The 19,055-nt window shown below is 50.4% G+C and overlaps 1 protein-coding gene across 2 annotated transcripts in view; it reads right to left on the bottom strand.

Annotated features, from left to right (window-relative positions):
* MTHFSD (methenyltetrahydrofolate synthetase domain containing) overlaps positions 1-18,802 on the bottom strand; it is a 22,769-nt gene extending 3,967 nt beyond the window's left edge. The window contains exons 1-7 of one of the 2 annotated variants that reach the window (XM_008050313.2): positions 18,787-18,802; positions 15,558-15,661; positions 14,007-14,120; positions 10,379-10,492; positions 7,947-8,037; positions 5,110-5,222; positions 4,728-4,853 (exon numbers count right to left, since the gene is read on the bottom strand). In XM_008050313.2, the coding sequence (XP_008048504.1) occupies positions 4,728-4,853; positions 5,110-5,222; positions 7,947-8,037; positions 10,379-10,492; positions 14,007-14,120; positions 15,558-15,661; positions 18,787-18,802 (678 nt within the window). Of the gene's footprint in view, positions 1-4,727; positions 4,854-5,109; positions 5,223-7,946; positions 8,038-10,378; positions 10,493-14,006; positions 14,121-14,152; positions 14,267-15,557; positions 15,662-18,786 lie in introns of both variants that reach the window. The other variant, XM_008050314.1, reaches the window with a different exon arrangement.
* Positions 18,803-19,055: the final 253 nt, after the last annotated feature.

The raw sequence follows: 19,055 nt of genomic DNA on the forward strand, positions 1-19,055 counted from the left end.
AAAAAAAAAAAAAAAAAAAAGTTTAAAAAAAACCTGTGTCCTAGACATGCTAAGTTAACTATGTCAGAAATGTGACTCCCAAGACAGCTTTTGCCAACCCCAAAGGAGGAGACTTGGGCTCCAACTTAACTCAGTTACACTGCTTTTACAATTTTGATTAAATTGCTTTTCTTTTTGGCTCTGGCTTTACTTGACCAGAAGACAAGAAGACTGGGAGGCTGACTTCTAAAACTTTGTTGATCTAGAAGGCTTTACTGCATGAGCCCGAGGACAGCTTAACAGACACCAAAGCACCGACATTGAGCTCAACTCCAGAGGAAGAGTCCTCGTGCCTGAGCCCGAAGCTCACTGTCCACAAATGTAAATGCCTGTAGACACCCCGAAGGGCCAGAGTGAAGCAGCTGTGTAAAGAGTAAGCAGGCTTGGAGGGGTGCGCAGAAGCCTGGGATCATACCATACTGTCTTCCCCAAACTGCCTTGAGGGCTCCCCAGGGGCAGCATCTCTTCATCACAATATGGTTCATTTAAGGCATCCTTTCACACATGGTTAGTCAAGGGCCTCAGTTAGTAGAGAGAGTCTCAGTCAGATCACCCCAAGCAATCACACGTCTCCCAGGGGCTGCAGGACCACAGGCAGTGCCTGTACCCACCTGGGGGTTGGCCACACCCACCGCTGCACCCAACCATGCCCAAGGTCAGGAACAGATGCTTCCATTTGGGAGCAGCCATGGAAGTCACCATGAACTGCATCACAAAGCATACTCCTATTTTCCAAGACACACGATGACCGCAGAATCTTCGCTGCAGAATGCCAGTCTCCCTGTACATGTGGCTCCCGCCTGGCTTGGGACACCTCAGGGCCGTGGGCGTAGTGCGTCTCCCCCTGCCTGTCAGCTTGGAGCCCCACGTGGGACAAGCACAGTCAGGCAGCTGCCGTGTCAGCCACACAGGTGGCGCCGGCCCCTCGGGAAATACAGCCACAGGCTCATGGCACACAGCCACGAAGGCGCACTTTACTTCTAGGTGTCCCATCCCAACGCGGCCCACACACGCGTGCACATGAGCCTAGGAACTGGTGCACAATGAATTATTTTGGTTTTGGAATTCTCATCTCTACTACCAGAGAGCACAATGGAAACAGAGACTACAGATCTCAATGCTGTGTGACTGGACTCAGAGGCACCTGGGCAGAATGTCCACCTTGGAAAAGTTGAATGCATTTACTAGCTTTTTTCCTAAATATCATTAATTATAAAATTATCCCTGTTGTGGTACTTTGAGGGAAAAGTAAGAAAAGAAACTTGAAATCTAGCCTTCCAGAGACAGCAACTGGATACTCCGCTACACTATCTTCCAGTCTGTTCTCTCTGCATTTTGAAATGATGAAAATACAGTCGCATGTCAAGCATATGTGCTTTCTCTGTGCCACAAGCACTTTCTCAAGCCACTAACGATTCTGCAAAAGGCTGTGTGCACTTGCATTGTTGACTTCTCCCAGCTTAAGGCTCTGAATTATGCAGGAATACACATCAGTCTCTGAATTTATAAAAACTTCCCTAGGACTGAGGCCTAGACAGCGAACTGCTGGGTTAAATATAATAATTATTTTTAAGTGAAAGCATCTATTTGCATTCGGGATGTGCAGGCCCAGCTGCAAGAGGCGTCAGCTCCCTGTGAGCTGTGGGCATCAGGATTTCAGCTGCCCAGGTTTGCTGCTGCACGGAGCTGAGGCATCCAGGCAAACGGCTCTCAACCGACTGTGGCCATTGCAGGGAGGGACACCTGGACCACAGTCCCCAGGAAAGCAGGCCACTCGAGGGGAATGAACTACCCAGAGGCTCGGGAGCACGCCCAGCACCAGCGCCTGGGTCCCTGGCAACGTCCCCCAGCCTGGCAGGATCCTCGGTGTGCACCGGGCTCAGGAGCTCTGGGACTATAGGTGGAGGGCGGTGGACGAGGTGGCAGTAGCTGTGTGTCCTCTGGCCTGGACGTGGCCAAGTCACTCCAAAGTCCCACTGGTTACCAAGTGAGGTGACTGTCCCAAGACACAGAGATCCTGTGCACACAGAGGACACACCACACCTTCAGAGGCAGACAGTGACCTGCCTTTCAGGAGGTTTCTGATGAGGTGCAGTGTGAGGGTGCACTTTCTTCCAGTCCTGGCCCAACCTTGCCAGTCCTCCTTGGCTGAAGAGGAGGAGATAGAGGAGGGGGAGCATCGGCCTCTTGGGGGTCTCGCACAGCATCAATGTGGTCATGGGCAGCAGGGGGCAGCACCTGAGAAGCCAGAGTCAGCACGTCTCTGTCCTCCTCTGCTGGGCACACAGGGCACTGCATGCCAGAGCACCACATGACAACCATGGCCACGGAAGATGTGTGTGGGACCATCTTGGCTCTGAACCACTATGACTGTCTAAGGAGGCTGCTAGCAGCCCAGAGAAAGAGAATCGTGAATGGTGTCCAGGTAGATTGCTCAAGTATATCAACAACCCTATTGCGCATCGTGACAATGATGATGATGACATCAATGCTTCTAAGCTCCATGCTGGGTATCTCACAAGCATGGCCTGGCTGGGCTCTGTCTTAAAGATAAACACACGATGGGGCATGGAGAGTGCCCTAGACACATGTGTATCAGCCCCCTGGTCTCCCACTTTCAAAGTCATAAGGCCCAGGCTGAGCAGAGCCCACGTGGATGCTGATGGTGGGTCAAGGAGATGCACTGTTCAAAGTCACTGCAGTCGAGTGGTCATCTACATTGGCTGGCCCATAGGCTAGGCACTTGCACTTCTTGGAAAGATGAAACAAAGGTCAGGGTCCCATGCTGGACTGCCTTCATGTATTAAAACAAGCAAAGTAAATGCACACCTTGTACTCACGTCACCCCCTCGTCTAGAGAACCGCAGTGCTCAGAAGACACAACACTCCAGACACTCTACTTCCATAGGACAGACAAGAGGAACATTCTTGGATTCTAAAACCTACACGATGGTGAGTTGATCACTAGAATATCACGGAATGACATAACAATATTCACCAAAAGTCCATTTGCAACAGTATTGTAACCTGGCCCTGAACTGACCTCCTTCCTCACCCAGAATCTTTACTGAAATGTAAGGATTTTTTTTTAACAAATGCCAATAAAAATTCTCTGACCACATGGGCCACAAGACCAAAACAGAAATGTCAGGGGTTGGAGAAAGGTGCTGATTTCACAGGATTCACGCGAAGAGACAACCAGGTGGTGGGAAAACTGAGAGCACAGGACCCAAACGTGAGAAATGGCCCTTGAGAAGCTTGAGGTTCTTGCCAGGCCTTCACAGGCAATGACCATTTTCCTGGAAGAGGGTCTCAGCAAGCAGGAAAATCCCCTACCTCCACCAGAGTGCCGGCCATGTTTTCAGTAGCTTCGGCTGAGTGCAGTATCCTTTTCTGCAAGAGGGGATAATCATATTCGACTGACACATGGTGACTTGGTTTGTTGCTACTATTATCTTCTTGACAAAACTTGCAGAATGTAACCAGGTGATCCTCCATCTCCATTGTCCTCATGTGGGCTGCCATGGGTGCTCTCCTATGAGGCGCTGGCCTCAAGGGACTGCTAGTGGCTTAGCTGTGGCCAGCACTCTGTGTACCCTTCCCAAGATGTTTCTGTGCAGCTCCAGGAGCTAACAGCCTTGTGCTCCATCTGGTGCGTTGGCCCCCACTTCTAGGGAAGCTATGGACCCAAGTTCTGAGGCATACACAAACTCTTCAGAAAGGCACCAAGGAACACTTACTCTTCAGAAACTGAACACCTCTGCCGGTGTATCTGTGCACACGAAGGGGCCCGCCCATCCACTTCTGGCCATATGTACAGTGCCTCTGCTTTTATCAGGGCCAGTACAGAAGGCATGCACACTTGGCCCCAGCTTTGCCTGCCCTGGCGCCTGCAGGGAAGGGCTCCACTGGGTTGCAGTACAAGGGTCAGAAGTTTTATTCTGTGTTCATCCTGAGAGGTGGATCTTGCTGATGTCCCATGCCTCAAAGAAGGATGCTTGCAAACTCTGAATGATGTGGGTTTAAACAGTGGCAGACAGGGACAGGGATGCTTATTTGACCAATAGTTTCATTCCACATGAAGCACAACCTCCTGTGTTTTCTCGGTCATTCTGGCTGTCTGCTGCAAAGACAGCATCAAAACCTGCAGGCTGGCTCTTAGGACCAAACTCCCAGGACAGACTCACATGTGACGTGTGCCATGAACTGGTCTGGAGAAAGGACACGAAGGCATGACTCTCACAAAGGCCTTGCAGAGCCTTCTGCTCAGGCCAGCTCTGCTTGAAGAACCAGCTCTGCAGTAAGAAAACCTGGGTTTACACAGGAAAGGCCAATGCAATATGGCCCACAGGCTATGCTGTATTTGGGAAGGCAGGACACCCTACAAAATGAAAAGCAGTCAGCAAACAGAGCTGTGAGGTCCCTGCTGTGAAGTGTCCTAGTCGACGAGGCCACTTCTATGCTTACAGAGGCAGATCCTGGATCTGCTGCTTTCCAGAATCCAGGGATTTGTTAGTAACTCTGGGGCCCATGCCTGGAGGCTGTGACTCAGGTGCTAAGCTGTCCAAAACCTCCATGGGAGATTCTAACACACAGTCACGCTGGAACTGTGCAAGCCGCCAAGCAGAAAACATAACAGAGGAGAGGGCTCCAAGCTAGGGGCCATGTTGGCCATGGCAACGACCTACCTTGGACCACATGATTCCCAGTGGCTTTGGGCGCTGGCAGTCTGTGGCGATGACCCTGGTGGGAGTGAGGATGTAATCGACAGTGATGTCGTGGTCCTCCAGGAGCGCTTCAGGAATGTCCACGACCTGCTCAGACAGAAGTGGGATCAGGGCTGGCGGGACACGCCCTAGCCGTGTGTCCTGCCATGTCGGCGGGAACGCGAGGCTGCTCAGACGCCTCCAAAGCCACCCTTGGGCTGAGGTGCGGCTGCAGTGTCACCAGCAAGTCCAGCCTGGCCGAGCAGGGCGACGCGACTTGGCATAGACAATCGCGTCTCTCCCACCCTGGCTCTCTTGGGGGAGCACAGCAGTGGCCCTGCTCACCCCCCTTCCCAGGAGGCACCTGGCAGTCATGTACAACGGTGACCACAGGCGTTCCCTTGCCGATGGCTCCCATGGACATCATCATGGCGTACTCCAGGTCGGCATAGCCTTCTCCCTTCCCGATCCTCCAGCCTAAGACACAACATGAGAGTCAGGATCTCTGGCGTCTGAGCATTGCTCGGGAGTGGGTTTTTCACTAGGCTGCAAGGAAAGAAGCTTAAGCCCGGTATCCCTGGGCTTTCTGCAGAAATTTCCACAGGAACCCCCAAAAGCAGCCCACTGAAACAGACTTTCAGGTGATCAACAGGAATCACCCACACTGCAAACGCATTTAAAGGTCACAGAGACATTGAGCACACATTTACAGAAGCCTTATGTTAGCAGGACCCACATTCAAAGTCACGAAAAGAGCAGCTCTCAAAAAGACCACGAGCCAAGTTCTACTAAAAGCAAAATATTCCTAAGCCACTTAGAGGAAAGTCACTCTGCAGTGAGGGACGCGTGATGACTCAACCTTGTCTTCTTAGAAGCACTGACTGATTACCCAGTTCCATACTTCAGTTCCATCCCTCAGAGGGCGGTTTTGGCAGTACTATACTGACATGAAAGGCCTGCCTGAACCTAAGGGAAGCTAAGATCCAACTCACATGCTCTGCCCCTCAGGAAGCTCGAGGCAGTGCAGAACCGTGGCCTCTGAGAGTCACCACATCTGAGTGTCCCGGGAGCACTCACACTACGGCCGAGCACCCATACTACTGATCATGCTAACTTTGACGGTTAGAAACCTTCACCTGCGCATGCAAAGAAGCCAGCAAAGCATGTGCAGAGTCCACAGACAGCAGGAGGCAGATGAGCAGTAAGCGTGTGAGCAGTGTGCGACCTCTCCCCTAAGTCATGCAAGTCAAAGCAAATGAGACAGTCCTGTCCACTATCAGACTACAGAAAATGAAGAAGTCTGATCATTCCAGCTGGGAGCAAGGAAGAAGGGACAGAGGCCAGGCACAGCTGATGAGGACCATAAAGGAACTTGGCAATAGCTACCAAGGTTAAAAATCCACCCTTCAGTTCGGCAATGCCCTTCCAAGAATTATCCCACTGTCAACCTCAAAGGCACACCTGGACGATCAGACAGGATATACTTTAGCATCACTTGTAAGGGAAGAGACCACACCAAATCCTGGAAGGAATCACTCATTTCTGCGTCCACCCATCAGGGTCAGGTTAAATCCCTGTGGCACACACACGGGGACACTGCAGCCACCCAACATGAGGGGAAAATGGGGCCAGCCCATCCACACCAACAGACAAAGAGCTTCGAGATGCTTTACCAACCAGGGCACAACCACTACATGGGCGGTTATCCCTTTTGTGAAAGGGAAAGGAGGATGTGCATAAAACCTGTCCCTAGAATACATAAGCTAGCTGGGGTCTCATGCATGCTACATGTGCATGTACCCTAGGAAGCCCTGGCAGTGGACATCTGAGGATGGGCAGGAAAGATGCATGGGTGGGGCAGAAGCATGGCGCCTGCACTGCTTTACACAGGGGTTATACGAAGGGTGACATCTACAAACACTCTTTTCTTTTCTTATTTATTTTTTCTTTTTGAGTTGGAGTCTCAGTCTGTTGCCCAGGCTGGAGTGCAGTGGCAGGCTCATAGCCACCATAGCCTTAACCTGCCAGTCTCAGGCAGTCCTTCTGCCTCAGCCTCCCAAGTAGCTGGAACTACAGGTGAGTGCCACCACGCCCAGCTAATTTTTTGATTTATTATAGAGACAAAGTCTCTTTTCTCCTTTATACATCCCTGACTAAAAAAGAAAACCCCTAATGATCTTTTCAAAGAGGAGACCTTGCTAATTTCCCCCTCCAAGGGACAGCCCAGATTCCGCTGCCAGGCCTCCAGGTCTCCGAGAAGCAGCCTGGACCTATCAGAGGGCCACGCTGCATGGACACCCGTTCCCATCCTGCATCCTCCAGGCCCATCCAGGCCCATCTACCTCAATGCGCTCAGTGTAAGAGCAAGCCCTGAGGCCACGTTGGAGGCAACCTCTGCTCCAGGCCAGCGGTCCCTCCTCAGTCGCCTTCCTGTCAGTCCTAATCTGTTTCCAGCACTGAGCACATCACATCCTATTCTGGTCTAGCTCCCGCGTCTGCCCGGTCCACACACTGTGCCTGCCCAGCACACAGTAGGTGCTCAGTAGGCACGCTAGAAATGTGTGCTTCCAAGCGAGCACTGATCCTTGCTGGCACGGATGGGGCATCTGGACCTGGAAACACACTAAAAGCAAATAAAGAACGAAAGTGTCCCACACAGTAGCTCGGAGCGATGGCGAGGGAGAGCGGGCATTTGGGGTGGGACAGGGACCCTCTCAGCAAGGGCCTCAGCCTTGTGGACTAAGGACAGTGTGCATCACCTGCTGCACGGCAAAGCACCAGGCCTCGAAGGGAGTCTTAGTACCCCATGCCACCCCGGAGGCTGCTGCTTCATGGTACAAAGTCTAGTGTTCTTCCTTTTTCTGGAGCCCCTCCAGGACCAACTATTTACTGCCACACTGCAAATAAATTCACTCCAGTTCCAGTGAACTCCAGAACGAGAACAAATCTCTCATCACCTGAAGAGTGCCCTCACTTTATTTTTCCTGCTAAGAAAAGTGGAAATACTGTAAAGGTGTTGAGCTGGGGCCAGGAGGGGGAGGAACAAGTTGATTCTTCAACACAGGAGATAAACGCATGGCTTCAGGGACCAGGCACATGTCCAGGAAGAAGTGATTACCACCAACTTCCAGAAGCACACAGAGAAGCCAGGACAGTTGCTGTCAGAACAGGGTCTCCTTGGAGAGGTCCTGTCTTTCTTACCTTTCTCAGAAACGGCGACAGATCCTACCACAACTAAATCCACCAGGACTCGGGAGTCCAGGCCGACAGGGACGCTGTAGCTCCTCACACCCTACAGAGAGATGTGAGTTAGAGCGCTTCAACCACAGCTGGGTCCTCACTTCCCATTCAAGGCCAAGGAACATCTAGGATGTGGATCAACTGCCTGGCATTGCAGATATCCCGGCACTGCAGGTGTGGCATTTTGGGAGAACCAGGGTCCCAGAAACCATTTTGGGGGACAGTTCCTGCAATTTCTTTCCCAGGAAAGTGGTCGGGGGAATTGACAGCACAAATTCATAGGCCGCTAATTTCATAATATTTAGCAACAGTTTTTCCCTTTAAGGTTAAAGAGCTTAGGCAAGGGAGTCAGGGAAGTGGGGTTCAGTCCCTCTTAGCTGCAGGACCTCAGCAGGCTGAAGCACTCTGAGCCTCAGTTTCTCAACTGTGAGATGAGGATACCACCCCCTCCGGATCAAACTGGGGCTAGAAGTAAGTGAGATCACGGAAGCTGTGCTTTCAGCACATAAGACGTGGTTAGTAAACGTGTGTGACCTTTATTCAGCACAAAATACTGAAGGTCATTATCTTTATGTACAGCATTCTGACTTCTAAATAATTACTTATTTACCTGGAATGTACCCTGAGTATATCCATTTACACAAAATAATGGAGACCTATATATTTTTTTTTTTTGAGTCAGAGTCTCACTCCGTTACCCAGGCTGGAGTATAGTGGTATACTCAGGGTCACACCAGCGACAACCCACTGGGCTCCGGCAATCCTTCCACCTCAGCCTTTCAAGCAGCCAGAACTACAGGCACGTGCTACCACGCCGGGCTAATTTTTTATTTCTTGTAGAGATGAAGTCTTGCCAAGTTGCCTGGGCTGGTCTCAAACCCATGGGCTCAGGCAAACCACTTGCCTTGGCTCCCAAAGTGCTGGGATTACAGGCTGAGCCACTGAGCCCGGCCGAGACCTGCACTTAAAAGACAGGGAAGCTGAGTGTGTTCATGACCCTCATGACACGGTTACAGTTCATTCAGTCCTGTACCCAGTGGCAGTTGGCCATGCTGTGAGGTGGGACCCTGCCTGCCTGTGCAGAGCTAGGACAAGTCCCTCATAGGGCCTGTGTGGGGGGACACTATGGGGTCTCCCAATAGTCATGGCAGGGTGCTGGCCTGGGCGCCCTCCACCTCTGGAAAGCCTGTGTCATCGTAATCTCACAGGACCATGGGTGGGTGTCTACCCTGTAGAGGGTCTCACAGTTTGTACTTGTGAACACTGCCCATAGCCATGGCTTTATCTTATCTTTCTACCTTTATTTATCCTTTGTCCCTTTATCTACATCTTTTTAAATTTTTTTACTTTGTTGTATATATTTTTATAAGCCACATCAAATTCTGTTTTTGGAATAAAACAAGGTGTCAATACACAATAAAACACTCCATTTTTATACATTAGGCTGAAGTGGTAAATCCCCTAAAAGGGGAATCTCTTGAATTGTCTTACTTTTTATTCTCAGAAGATTAGGAAACAAATGACCTGAAGTTTACTTTAGGAATCTTAAGAGAGTCACCAAATTCTATTTCTTTAACTGCAAAATACAAACTTTATTATACTGTACCCTAAAGTAATATGTACATACTCTGGTTTTACGACATTGTGAGGCATTCAAGAAAACCCTATGTACACAATCATCAGCAATGATTAATTTAGGACCAGTGAGGTAACTTCCAGTTGGGCCTATTTTGGAAATTCCATCCTGACTCCCCAGCTGCTATGGGAGCATTTGACAGGCCAGGAATAAGAGAAGCCACACAGCTCTAAACAACATCACAGGAGAGTGCTAGATGGGGCCAGAGCACCAGAACACTCGTTCTCCCTTTCCTTATTAACAAGGAATTTATAATTTGCCAACTCAGTGAGAAACAGAAACTTACAGGAACAGAATCTGTTTAGAGTTTTCCTACTTGGCTCTCTCAATGACAGAACTGCCTAACACTTTAGGGTCTCTGTCCATTCAGTCCTGCTAAAAATAAATCTCAAGGTCAGGCATGGTGGCTCACATCTGCATAAGGCACTTTGGGAGGCCAAGGCAGGAGGATCACTTGAGGCCGGCCTGGGAAACAAAGCAAGATCCCATCTCTACAAAAAATAAAATAATTAGCCGGGTGTAGCAGCACACGCCTGCAGTCCCAACTACTTGGGAGGGCACTGGACCTCAGGAGTTTGAGGCCGCAGTGAACCATGACTACACACTACACTCCAACCTGGGTGACAGAGCGAGACTGTCTCAAAAAATAAATAAATAAATGTCAGCCCCGTGATACTATTTTACACTATGGTAACTCATCAGAAGTCTCAGCAGAGAACCGTTCATTCCTCAGTGGGTGACAGTTTCTAGCACTTACCTGAGAGGTGGCACATTTTCTCAAGATGTCTTTGGTTGCCCCAGGGGGTGGTGTGATCTTATTAAACAATCCCGTTCTCAGTCGTGGTGTTGGAACCAACAATGTTTTCTTGCTCTTTTAAAGAAAAATCAACCAACAAATTACAAAATTAAATGTTTAATCATTTCAGGAAGGGAAGAAAACTACCATCATCTGCAGTTTTTGATGTGTGCAAAGGAAGCCACTTGTTCTGAGCCCCAATTACATAATGTGTGGTGGCCAATTTCATGAAGACTCACCACTCGGCCACCTTGCTATGAAAGGCAGGTGTTTTGTAAACCTGCTAATTCTACTTCACTCGCCATTCAAGATTGCTATAGGTACCGGTGGTAAGAAGATCCAAACTCCAGTCAGTGCTAATGAAGATCCAACCACAGCTTTCCTGGGTCTTGGCAGCAAACACTTTCATCACAGCAATGCTGCCCTTCGACATGGGCACAGGCAACTACCTTCAAAAGTCACTCACACATCCAGCACACACATCCAGCTTGCTGCTCACCATGTCATGATGGAACAGAGCCGTAATTACGATAAGCAAGACACCAGCGGGTGCCGACAGCCCCCTTGGTCTCTAATGATTTTCAGAGAAAACCCCTGGCCCAAGGGTTCTCTAAGTGAGGGCCCGGCCCCATGGTGTACAGTAGCTGGGCTCTGGCAAGGCTTCTGGTGGGCCCCATGCTCATGAAAGTCTCAATCTACTGGCTACAAAATCTCTGAAATCATAAAAGCTGTAACATCTTTCAAGTATAGAATGGTCAATTTTAGTTTCTTTTTCTTTTTCTTTTTTTTTTTTTTGAGTTGGAGTCTCACTCTGTCACCCAGACTGGAGTGCAGTGGCCGTTCCTAGCCACTGTAGCCTTGACCTGCAGGGCTCCGGCGATCCTTCCGCCTCAGTCTTCCAAGTAGCTGGAACTACCGGCACGTGCTACCACGTCCGGCTAATTTTTGATTTATTGTAGAGATGAGGTCTCACCAAGTTGCCCAGGCAGGTCTCAAACCTGCGGGCTCAGGCAATCCACTCACCTCGGCTTCCCAAAGCGCTGGGATTACAGGCTGAGCCACTGAGCCTGGCCGATTTTAGCTTTTGAGCAGAAGATGACAACCCAAAGCCAATGAAGGATCGTAAGCTCAATGCGGCCGACCTCAGGAGAGGTGTTCTAACCACGAGGAGGGCATTTCAACACAGCACTGCTGTCGCCATGTGCTATCCGTACGGGTGGTGACAGGTCTGTGCCCACGCAGCGGCAGTTTCCTGTCCGTGCACCACACATCATGAGGGTCAGTCTTCCTTTTCTGGAAGGTGCTCGTCCCCTGGCTCAGTGGATCTTGCCCTCACTGTGCATCAGAACCACCTGGGGACTGTAAGTACTGCCACAGTGTAAAGAATGACACCAGAGCCCAATTTGGACCCTGGCATGGCCGGCAGTCTTCAAAGCTCCGGAGCTACATGGCTGTGTGGTCAGAGCAAAACCGCCTGCTTGCAGGGAGTACTGACTAGAAACAGTGTCCTGGCGCCCTCTAGAGGCTGACTCATAGGGCTGCAGCTGGGCCTGGGAAGTCAGCAAGCCCAGGCATCACTGACAACACGGTCAGACATGGTCACTGTCCCTAGGTAGGCATGGCCTGTGGCTCTGCACATTCTGTCACCTGCCTGCGCCCAGCTGGGGCTCAGGAACCTGGATTTCTACCCACCTTCCAGGTGACTCTTAAGCCCATTAAAGTCTTCAGACCCACCACGGAGCCTGCAAGCAGCAGAGCTCAGACCACAAATGTGGGTGTCTTTTCACCACCACATCCCCATGTCCAGCAAAGCCTGAAGGATGGGAGATTCCCAGCTCAGTTGTTCATCCAACCTGGATGAACAAAGACATGGAGCGGGAGGGAGGAGCTCAGAGACCCTGTCAGGTCACGCCCCTCACAGGCTGCCTTGTGGAGTCTAACCTCCACACATACTGAGGACCAGCTCTGGGTCAGAACTTGGCTCCACCATGCTGGACACACCTGGACACAGAGACTCTCCGTTCTGATGTCTTCAGCTGTCATGGGGAGCAGAGATTGCTCCCACAGGACAACTGCAGAACCAGATGCAATAACACAGGGAAAACATTTGGGCAGGACCAGGCCTTGCATGCAGTGACTATGACTGCTGTCCTTCCCTGCTGTTGCTGCCGTGATGGCTCCTTCCAGCTTGCTGGAGTTTCACTCACTGGGCAAGTAAGGCCAACAAGCAGCCATGCTTTTGGAAGACACTACACGGCAGTCCCTTCGGGGCTGAGCTGCACCAGCTGACATGGTGATCTCTGCACGACCCCCCTGAGGGGCCGGGAGCCTAGCCGCGCTCCTCTGGGTCCTGTAAGAATACTTTCTGGTGTTTACTCTGACATGCAGTGTGGGCCGTGCCCCATTTAACAGGGCTTCTCAGGAGTCGGCCTTGATAGCATTGGTGGGGAAACTGAGCCACCACACAAAGTGTGGTCACAAGGGGTACAATTCCAGAGATCCTGCACTGGGACGCTCAGTGCAATACTCACTTATATTAGCTGTAATTTGTTTCAGCAAGACAACACTAATTGTCACATGAGATCAAAGGGGTCGTCTGACTGTTATTGCTTTACTGGCTCTGTATTTAATTTATATGCTTATTTTGGCTTTATAGGTGCATAAGAGCCATGAGCATTAAAATTTGTAGCAAGTTTTATGTTTGTACATTTTAAATTAGATTATAATAAATTAATTTAAATCAACCCAGAGGAATTTTTTCCTTTTCCCTGAAAAGGGGCCTATATATTTCAGTTGGGAAACAGTGCTCTAATTTATATGCTCTGGGGATGCAGGTATCAGATTTCTTACTCATGATTTATCATGTTTCCAAGAATTATAACACTATACATGCAGCAAAATGAGTTAAATATGTTGTAATCTTTCTCCTCTGATGAAGTACATCAGAATTGAGACCCCCAGTGCTATCTTGTGTTTGCTTAGGAAGTGAGGAAAGAAAAGCTTATTACAAAGGCATGATGGAATTTTAAAAGTGTATGGGGCGACCCCCTTGGGTCCCCTGCCACTCTGGGAGCTTTTCTGTCCTCTCAATAAATCCTGCTTTCTCAAAAAAAAAAAAAAAAGCGTATGAGTGTTGAGAAACCTTTATGCTCTTAGTCACAGTCTTCACCGCATCAGAGCATGGCATCATAACAGGCGAGCATTTGTCATCTAGAAACAATAATTCTGCATTCAGTAAATTTGTCGGCATGCTCATGTCACACAGCAAGGTGGCGTGTTGCCTACTTTAGCTCTGACTCCTCAACTCTGGGACACCACAGCTTCCACCTGGGTTCCCTCTCCCTGTGCTAATGCCTGAATGCCATGTTTTCATTCTTTTTCTCTGAATTTAGAAACATTCAGGACTTCTGACCAAATGTTAAAGAGCTGACTAACTTCTGGACTGTTCTTGGAAACACACCACAGGGCACATTCTGTGCTCAGGAGAGTAGGAAGCGCCATCCTTCTACGGAGAAGTCTGCATGCATTCACTTGCCTCCTGAGGGCATGTCCCCAGGCGGCCAGGTCTCTGTTCGGCAAGTGAGATTACCTGCAGTGCCAGCAGCCGAACGCCTTCCAGTGGTTTATCAGGGTCCACTTTAACTTCCTGAGTTCTGGCAAAAACTTCTAGGTCTTTGATGTTTTGGCAAGCCAGGTAAGACCCCTGGTTAGGCAAACAGACAGAATGGCACTTACTTCAAGGACGAAGAAGCGAACGTGTTTCTGGGGCGCATCAGGGTTTACTTTAATGGTCCTGGCTATTTTGAACGCCTGCAAGCGAGGGAAGTGCTCCGCCGCACGTGAGGCCCCCTGTTTTAAAGGCAAGCGCATATCACTTAGAGGACAGCATCTCTCAGGTTGGCTGCAGTGGGCAGCTTGGCCCCAGTCTCACCCAGCAGGCAGGGGGCATAGATTCTAAGGTATGAACTAGGAGTCACCTAGAAACACTAAGAAAGTGGTCAGGGTAGACAGGGATTGGAGAAAAGTAACTTATGCTCATTTCGTTTGCGCTGAAATAAAACAAGCATTCCAGAAAGAATGCAAGCCATGAGTGCAGAGTTTGATGGATGCTCACAAAATGAACACACCTGTGTAACCCTCACCAAAATCAAGACATGGCACAAGCTGAACCCCTTCTCTCCGTCCTCTTTAAAGTGCTGTGTGACTGTGGATCCTGGGCCTTTACTCCTGGGCTTCATACACATTTCTCGGGAGTAACAAACGCACAACAAAACATAGTAACAACAAAAACAGATTTTTAAAGGGACAGGAAAGTCAGAACCAGCTTGGCTAAAGACCAGAGAAGGAGGGTCTGCTGCAGGGAAGCCAGGCTCAGGGAGAAAGTACAGCCACAGGGGGTGACGCAGACAGAGGGCTGTGTTCCTGAGGCCCCACCCAGCACGTTCAAATAGCACTCCCTTCTCTTCTCATGGAAAATATGCATGCTGGAGACGAAGCACTGTCCTGTTCCCTCTTTCAAGCAACCTTTTTTCTATCACCACTATTATAAACAGACATTTTGATTGTCTTATATTTGGAGCCTCTGGGAAACTGAGGCCCAGAGTCGTGAGACTGGCAAGACCTTCATTTATTTTGGTATGGGGGTTCATTACCCACTGAACCCCCATACTGATTCTGGGACCATGGCAGACCAGGGCATTGAGGGCTTCTGATCTCTCTGTCAAAAAACCCGGGTGAATGGTAAGTTTTACATTCACAACAAATTGTTAGTAAAGTACCGATACAGAGGCTGGGCTTCCTTCTCAGCGCCTGTTGGTTCCATAATGTTGTCAGGGAGGCATCCAATAGCTGCTTCTGGCAGAACGCATATTTCACTTTGTACCAAAGAGGAAGCGTAGCCTTAGTCACCTCAAGGGAAGACAACCAGCCCCTGCATAGAGAGGCAGGAGCCCTAGGAAGGGTGAGTAACACGATGAGGGATGTCTCTAACCACGGCAGACGCCCTGGTCAGACAGCTTTGACTTCGCACCACTGCCCACCGTCCACCAAAGTCTAACCCGCTGTACTACGTGTGGGAACTGTGTTACTCAGTCAGGAATATCCCCCTTTCCTTTTGACTACTCCACGAACACATCAGTACCTTAAAATTGGGGATCCTGTGGTGAACAGGTCGAGGAAAGTCAGCCAAGTTTTCTGATTCCATGTAGTCCCAAATGCGCTCACGAATGTCCTGCTTGGAGACACCTAGTACAACAAAGGGTTGTGACTTATTAATAAGTCACAACCCAAAAGGGAATTCCATGTGGTGTGCAGGCTTGGGTCACACTGCCTGTTCCATGGCTCCACCTGCAATCCTCAATACCAGTTCTATGACCATGCCATGGTGGTCTTCTGTCTCCATGTCAAAATATCTGTGCTAAGTTTTAGACGCACAATAAATTGTTAGTAAAGTCCCAATACAGAGTAAATTAAACATGACTCAAGTGTTTAATCCAGTTCTATTAAACTTGCAGCCGTAGAACAAAACACCACCCAAACCATTCCCAGTGTTCTTGTTTGGTCTCACCAGGTCTGCTGATGTGAATAAACTCATCTTAGTCTCCTCAGCTGTGACATGAGTACAATTAGTTTATTATTGCCTTAAAACTGAGTGACCTGAAGATCAGCTGTGATGTGGGATCAGTAACTACAATTCCTTTTATTAGTAAGGATCTTATTTATGTATTCTTTTTTGATTTGGAGTCTCATTCTTTCCCCTAGGCTAGAGCACAGTGACATTATCACAGCTACTGCAGCCTCAACCTGCTAGACTCAGGTGCTCTTTCTGCCTCAATCTTCCAAGTACCTGGTACTACAGGCACACACCACCACGCCTAGCTCAATTTTTTTTCTTTTTAAAATTTCTGTAGAGATGAGGTCTCACTATGTTGCCCAGGCTGGTCTTGAACTCCTGGGCTCAAGCAATCCTCTCTCCTCGGCCTCCCAAAGTGCTGGGATTACAGATGTGAGCCACTGTATCCAGCTGAGGGTGGGAAGATCTTTTATTCTATATCCAACTTCAAGAATGCATTTTTAGGTTACAAGTATGCTTTAATGATTTGATTAGGGTGGAACAAATAAAATTTGCATTAACCATGTGCTCCTCTTGGAGTAGAGAAATGTAAAAATTAACCAGTTAAGTAGAAGAAACAAAACCAGCACGTTCTAGAATACTGAATGCTTTTAGTGGTCCAGGGCTATCCCTGTGCTTGTAAGGAAGTTGGTTTCAAAGGACTCTGCCTACTACCTGACTTGCTTTTCTAACAACTCATTATATGCCAGGGCTGTAAAATTTTTTTTTTTGAGTTGGAGTCTCACTCTGTCGCCCAGATGAGGTCTTGCCAAGTTGCGTGGGCTGGTCTCAAACCCATGGGGTTAGGTAATCCACTCGCCTCGGCCTCCCCAAGTGCTGGGATTACAGGCTGAGCCACCGAGCCCAGCCTGGGCTGTGAACTTTTAAGCACAGTGTTTCCTATGTGAAAATTGTATTCAACAGTATACTCTCACTTCCAGTCCTAAAGTTGACTCTGTTACTCCCAGTGTGGAGGAGTGTATTTAGCCTAGGCCACCCTAGTCTCCACAGGGTACATGTCGTGTCGCTGAAGTTGGAAGGTGAAGGCAGACTTCTTCTTGTCAATGTGCAGGATGACTCCACATATGCTGACCAGGAGCAGGAGATCACATACCGTGGTGGGCAACCAGCTGGCTTCCAGTCCTTTGCTACTGACGTATGTTCCGCACCCCATGGACACAAGTGTTGTGAGGTTACACGTCCAGTTCTGGGGCGCAAGGGCTGGACCTGAATCTCCCTGGAGAGCAGGCATCCAGGGCCTGGCACAGCCCGGCCGAGAGCCTCCTGGAGCGCCCTCCACAAATTCAAAACGCAGCTCTGGGTGAGCTCAGATCTCTAAAGATGAAAGCTGAGATTACCCAGCTGTCAGCTGGGGAAGGGCCACATCTCGGAGACACAGGCTGGGCCACCAGGCAGCTTTCAGAAGTTGGCTTGTTCCTTCCTGCTGGGCACTTTGCACATGCCAGTTAATGCCAGAAAGTGCATTACTCTTCAAATGGCTCCCTCACTACTGATCCCTCTGACACAGGTGTGCTGAGTGAGCTCTGCTGGCAAAACCTCTCCCTGCTGGCCACTTCGGCCTCATCTCTGACATTCCTCACTTTAAATTCAAAGAGTGGCTCACCCACTGCGGTTCCCTGGCCCCAACACACCTGGCCGCCTTCCTGCCCCTTAAGGTTCTGCTGCCTCCCCCTCCGGAAGCACTCCCTGACTGCTCAGTCTCAGGCAGACACTCCTCCTTTAGGAACCCAGAGTATCCTGTTTTGTTTTTCCAAACAGAAACAATTACATTACCACAACTATTACAAGTTTATTACATGTATCACTTTTAACAACCCAGAGGACCTAGGATAGCCTCAACACTGTGCAGGATACCACGTGGGACACAAGAAATGCAGAAACAAACATGTAATTGACTCCCATTTATAAAGCAATGGAATAATAGGCCGGAGGGGAAACCTGAGAAATGAAAGGGCAGATCTTTGTCCTTGGAAAGCTATGAAAACATGGGAAATAATTAGAATAATAAAGGTGACACACATAAATGTGTGAAATGCCTGAAACCTGCTCTGTAACTGTCTGTTCCCCGGGGGCCCTGGCGGGGCAGCGGGGGTCTCTTCGTCCTTCAGCCTCCAGCTCAGCCCTGGCCCTCGGCAGGCATGTCTCTCACAGTCCCTGTCCCCATTCTGCTGTTTCACCGTCTGATCACGGCACCGTTTACACGTTGCACAGGCAGGGAGGGCGGGAGTGGGTCTGTTCACGGCTGCGGATCCGGGTTTACAGGCCCGGGCACTGTCTGTGCCAGGCAACCCCGCGTCACCCAGCCAGGCTCTTCCCTGTGGAGACCGATCTCCTCTGGCCCGGGCTCCCCTAGAGGAAGCCTCTTCACGCTGGGGCAGGGCCTCCAACGGAGGCTTGCATTAAGACGGCAGAGACGCAGCGGCCCCGGGGTCAGGTTAAACTTGGCGATCCTGCCTCTGCCGCCAGCTGTGAGCCTGCTTCTCCGAGCTCCGCCCGCCAGCTCCGGCACCCGCACGGCAGGGGGCCCTCCTGCCCTACTTCCGGTTGTCCCGACTCTTCCCGACATCTTCATCCGGGCTCCGACTCGGAGCCCCGCAGACCCTTCCGAGGCCCCCGTCAGCCCCCGGCGGCCGCTCGGATGCCCCAGCCCTCTCCGGCGACTCTTCAGAGTCTCCCGCCAGCCCCGAGGGTCCCTCTGCGCCCCCGCCCACCCCCGAAAGTCCGCCGCTCCCCTCACCCGCCCTCGGCTCCATGGTGACGTCACCACCGCGCGGCGCCTCTCGGGGCGGAGTCCGGCGCAGAGTGACGTCATCCGCCTCGCGCCTGCGCGCTGGTGAGGACGGAGGTGGTTGCTCGGAGGCCAAGGGCCGTGGGCGGGGTGCGCGTGCGCGTGCGCGTGCGGTGCCACGGCTGGTGGGCGGGACGTGGCGCGCAGAGCCGGTCGTTATTCAGCGTCTCCTCTGACAGGCGTTTGCCGACGTGGGCTTAATGACGAGGACAAGCTCC

The sequence above is a fragment of the Carlito syrichta genome, unplaced genomic scaffold (assembly GCF_000164805.1).
Source record: "Carlito syrichta isolate Samal-C Ts95f unplaced genomic scaffold, Tarsius_syrichta-2.0.1 Scaffold143771, whole genome shotgun sequence".
In the NCBI taxonomy this organism is placed as follows: domain Eukaryota; kingdom Metazoa; phylum Chordata; class Mammalia; order Primates; family Tarsiidae; genus Carlito; species Carlito syrichta.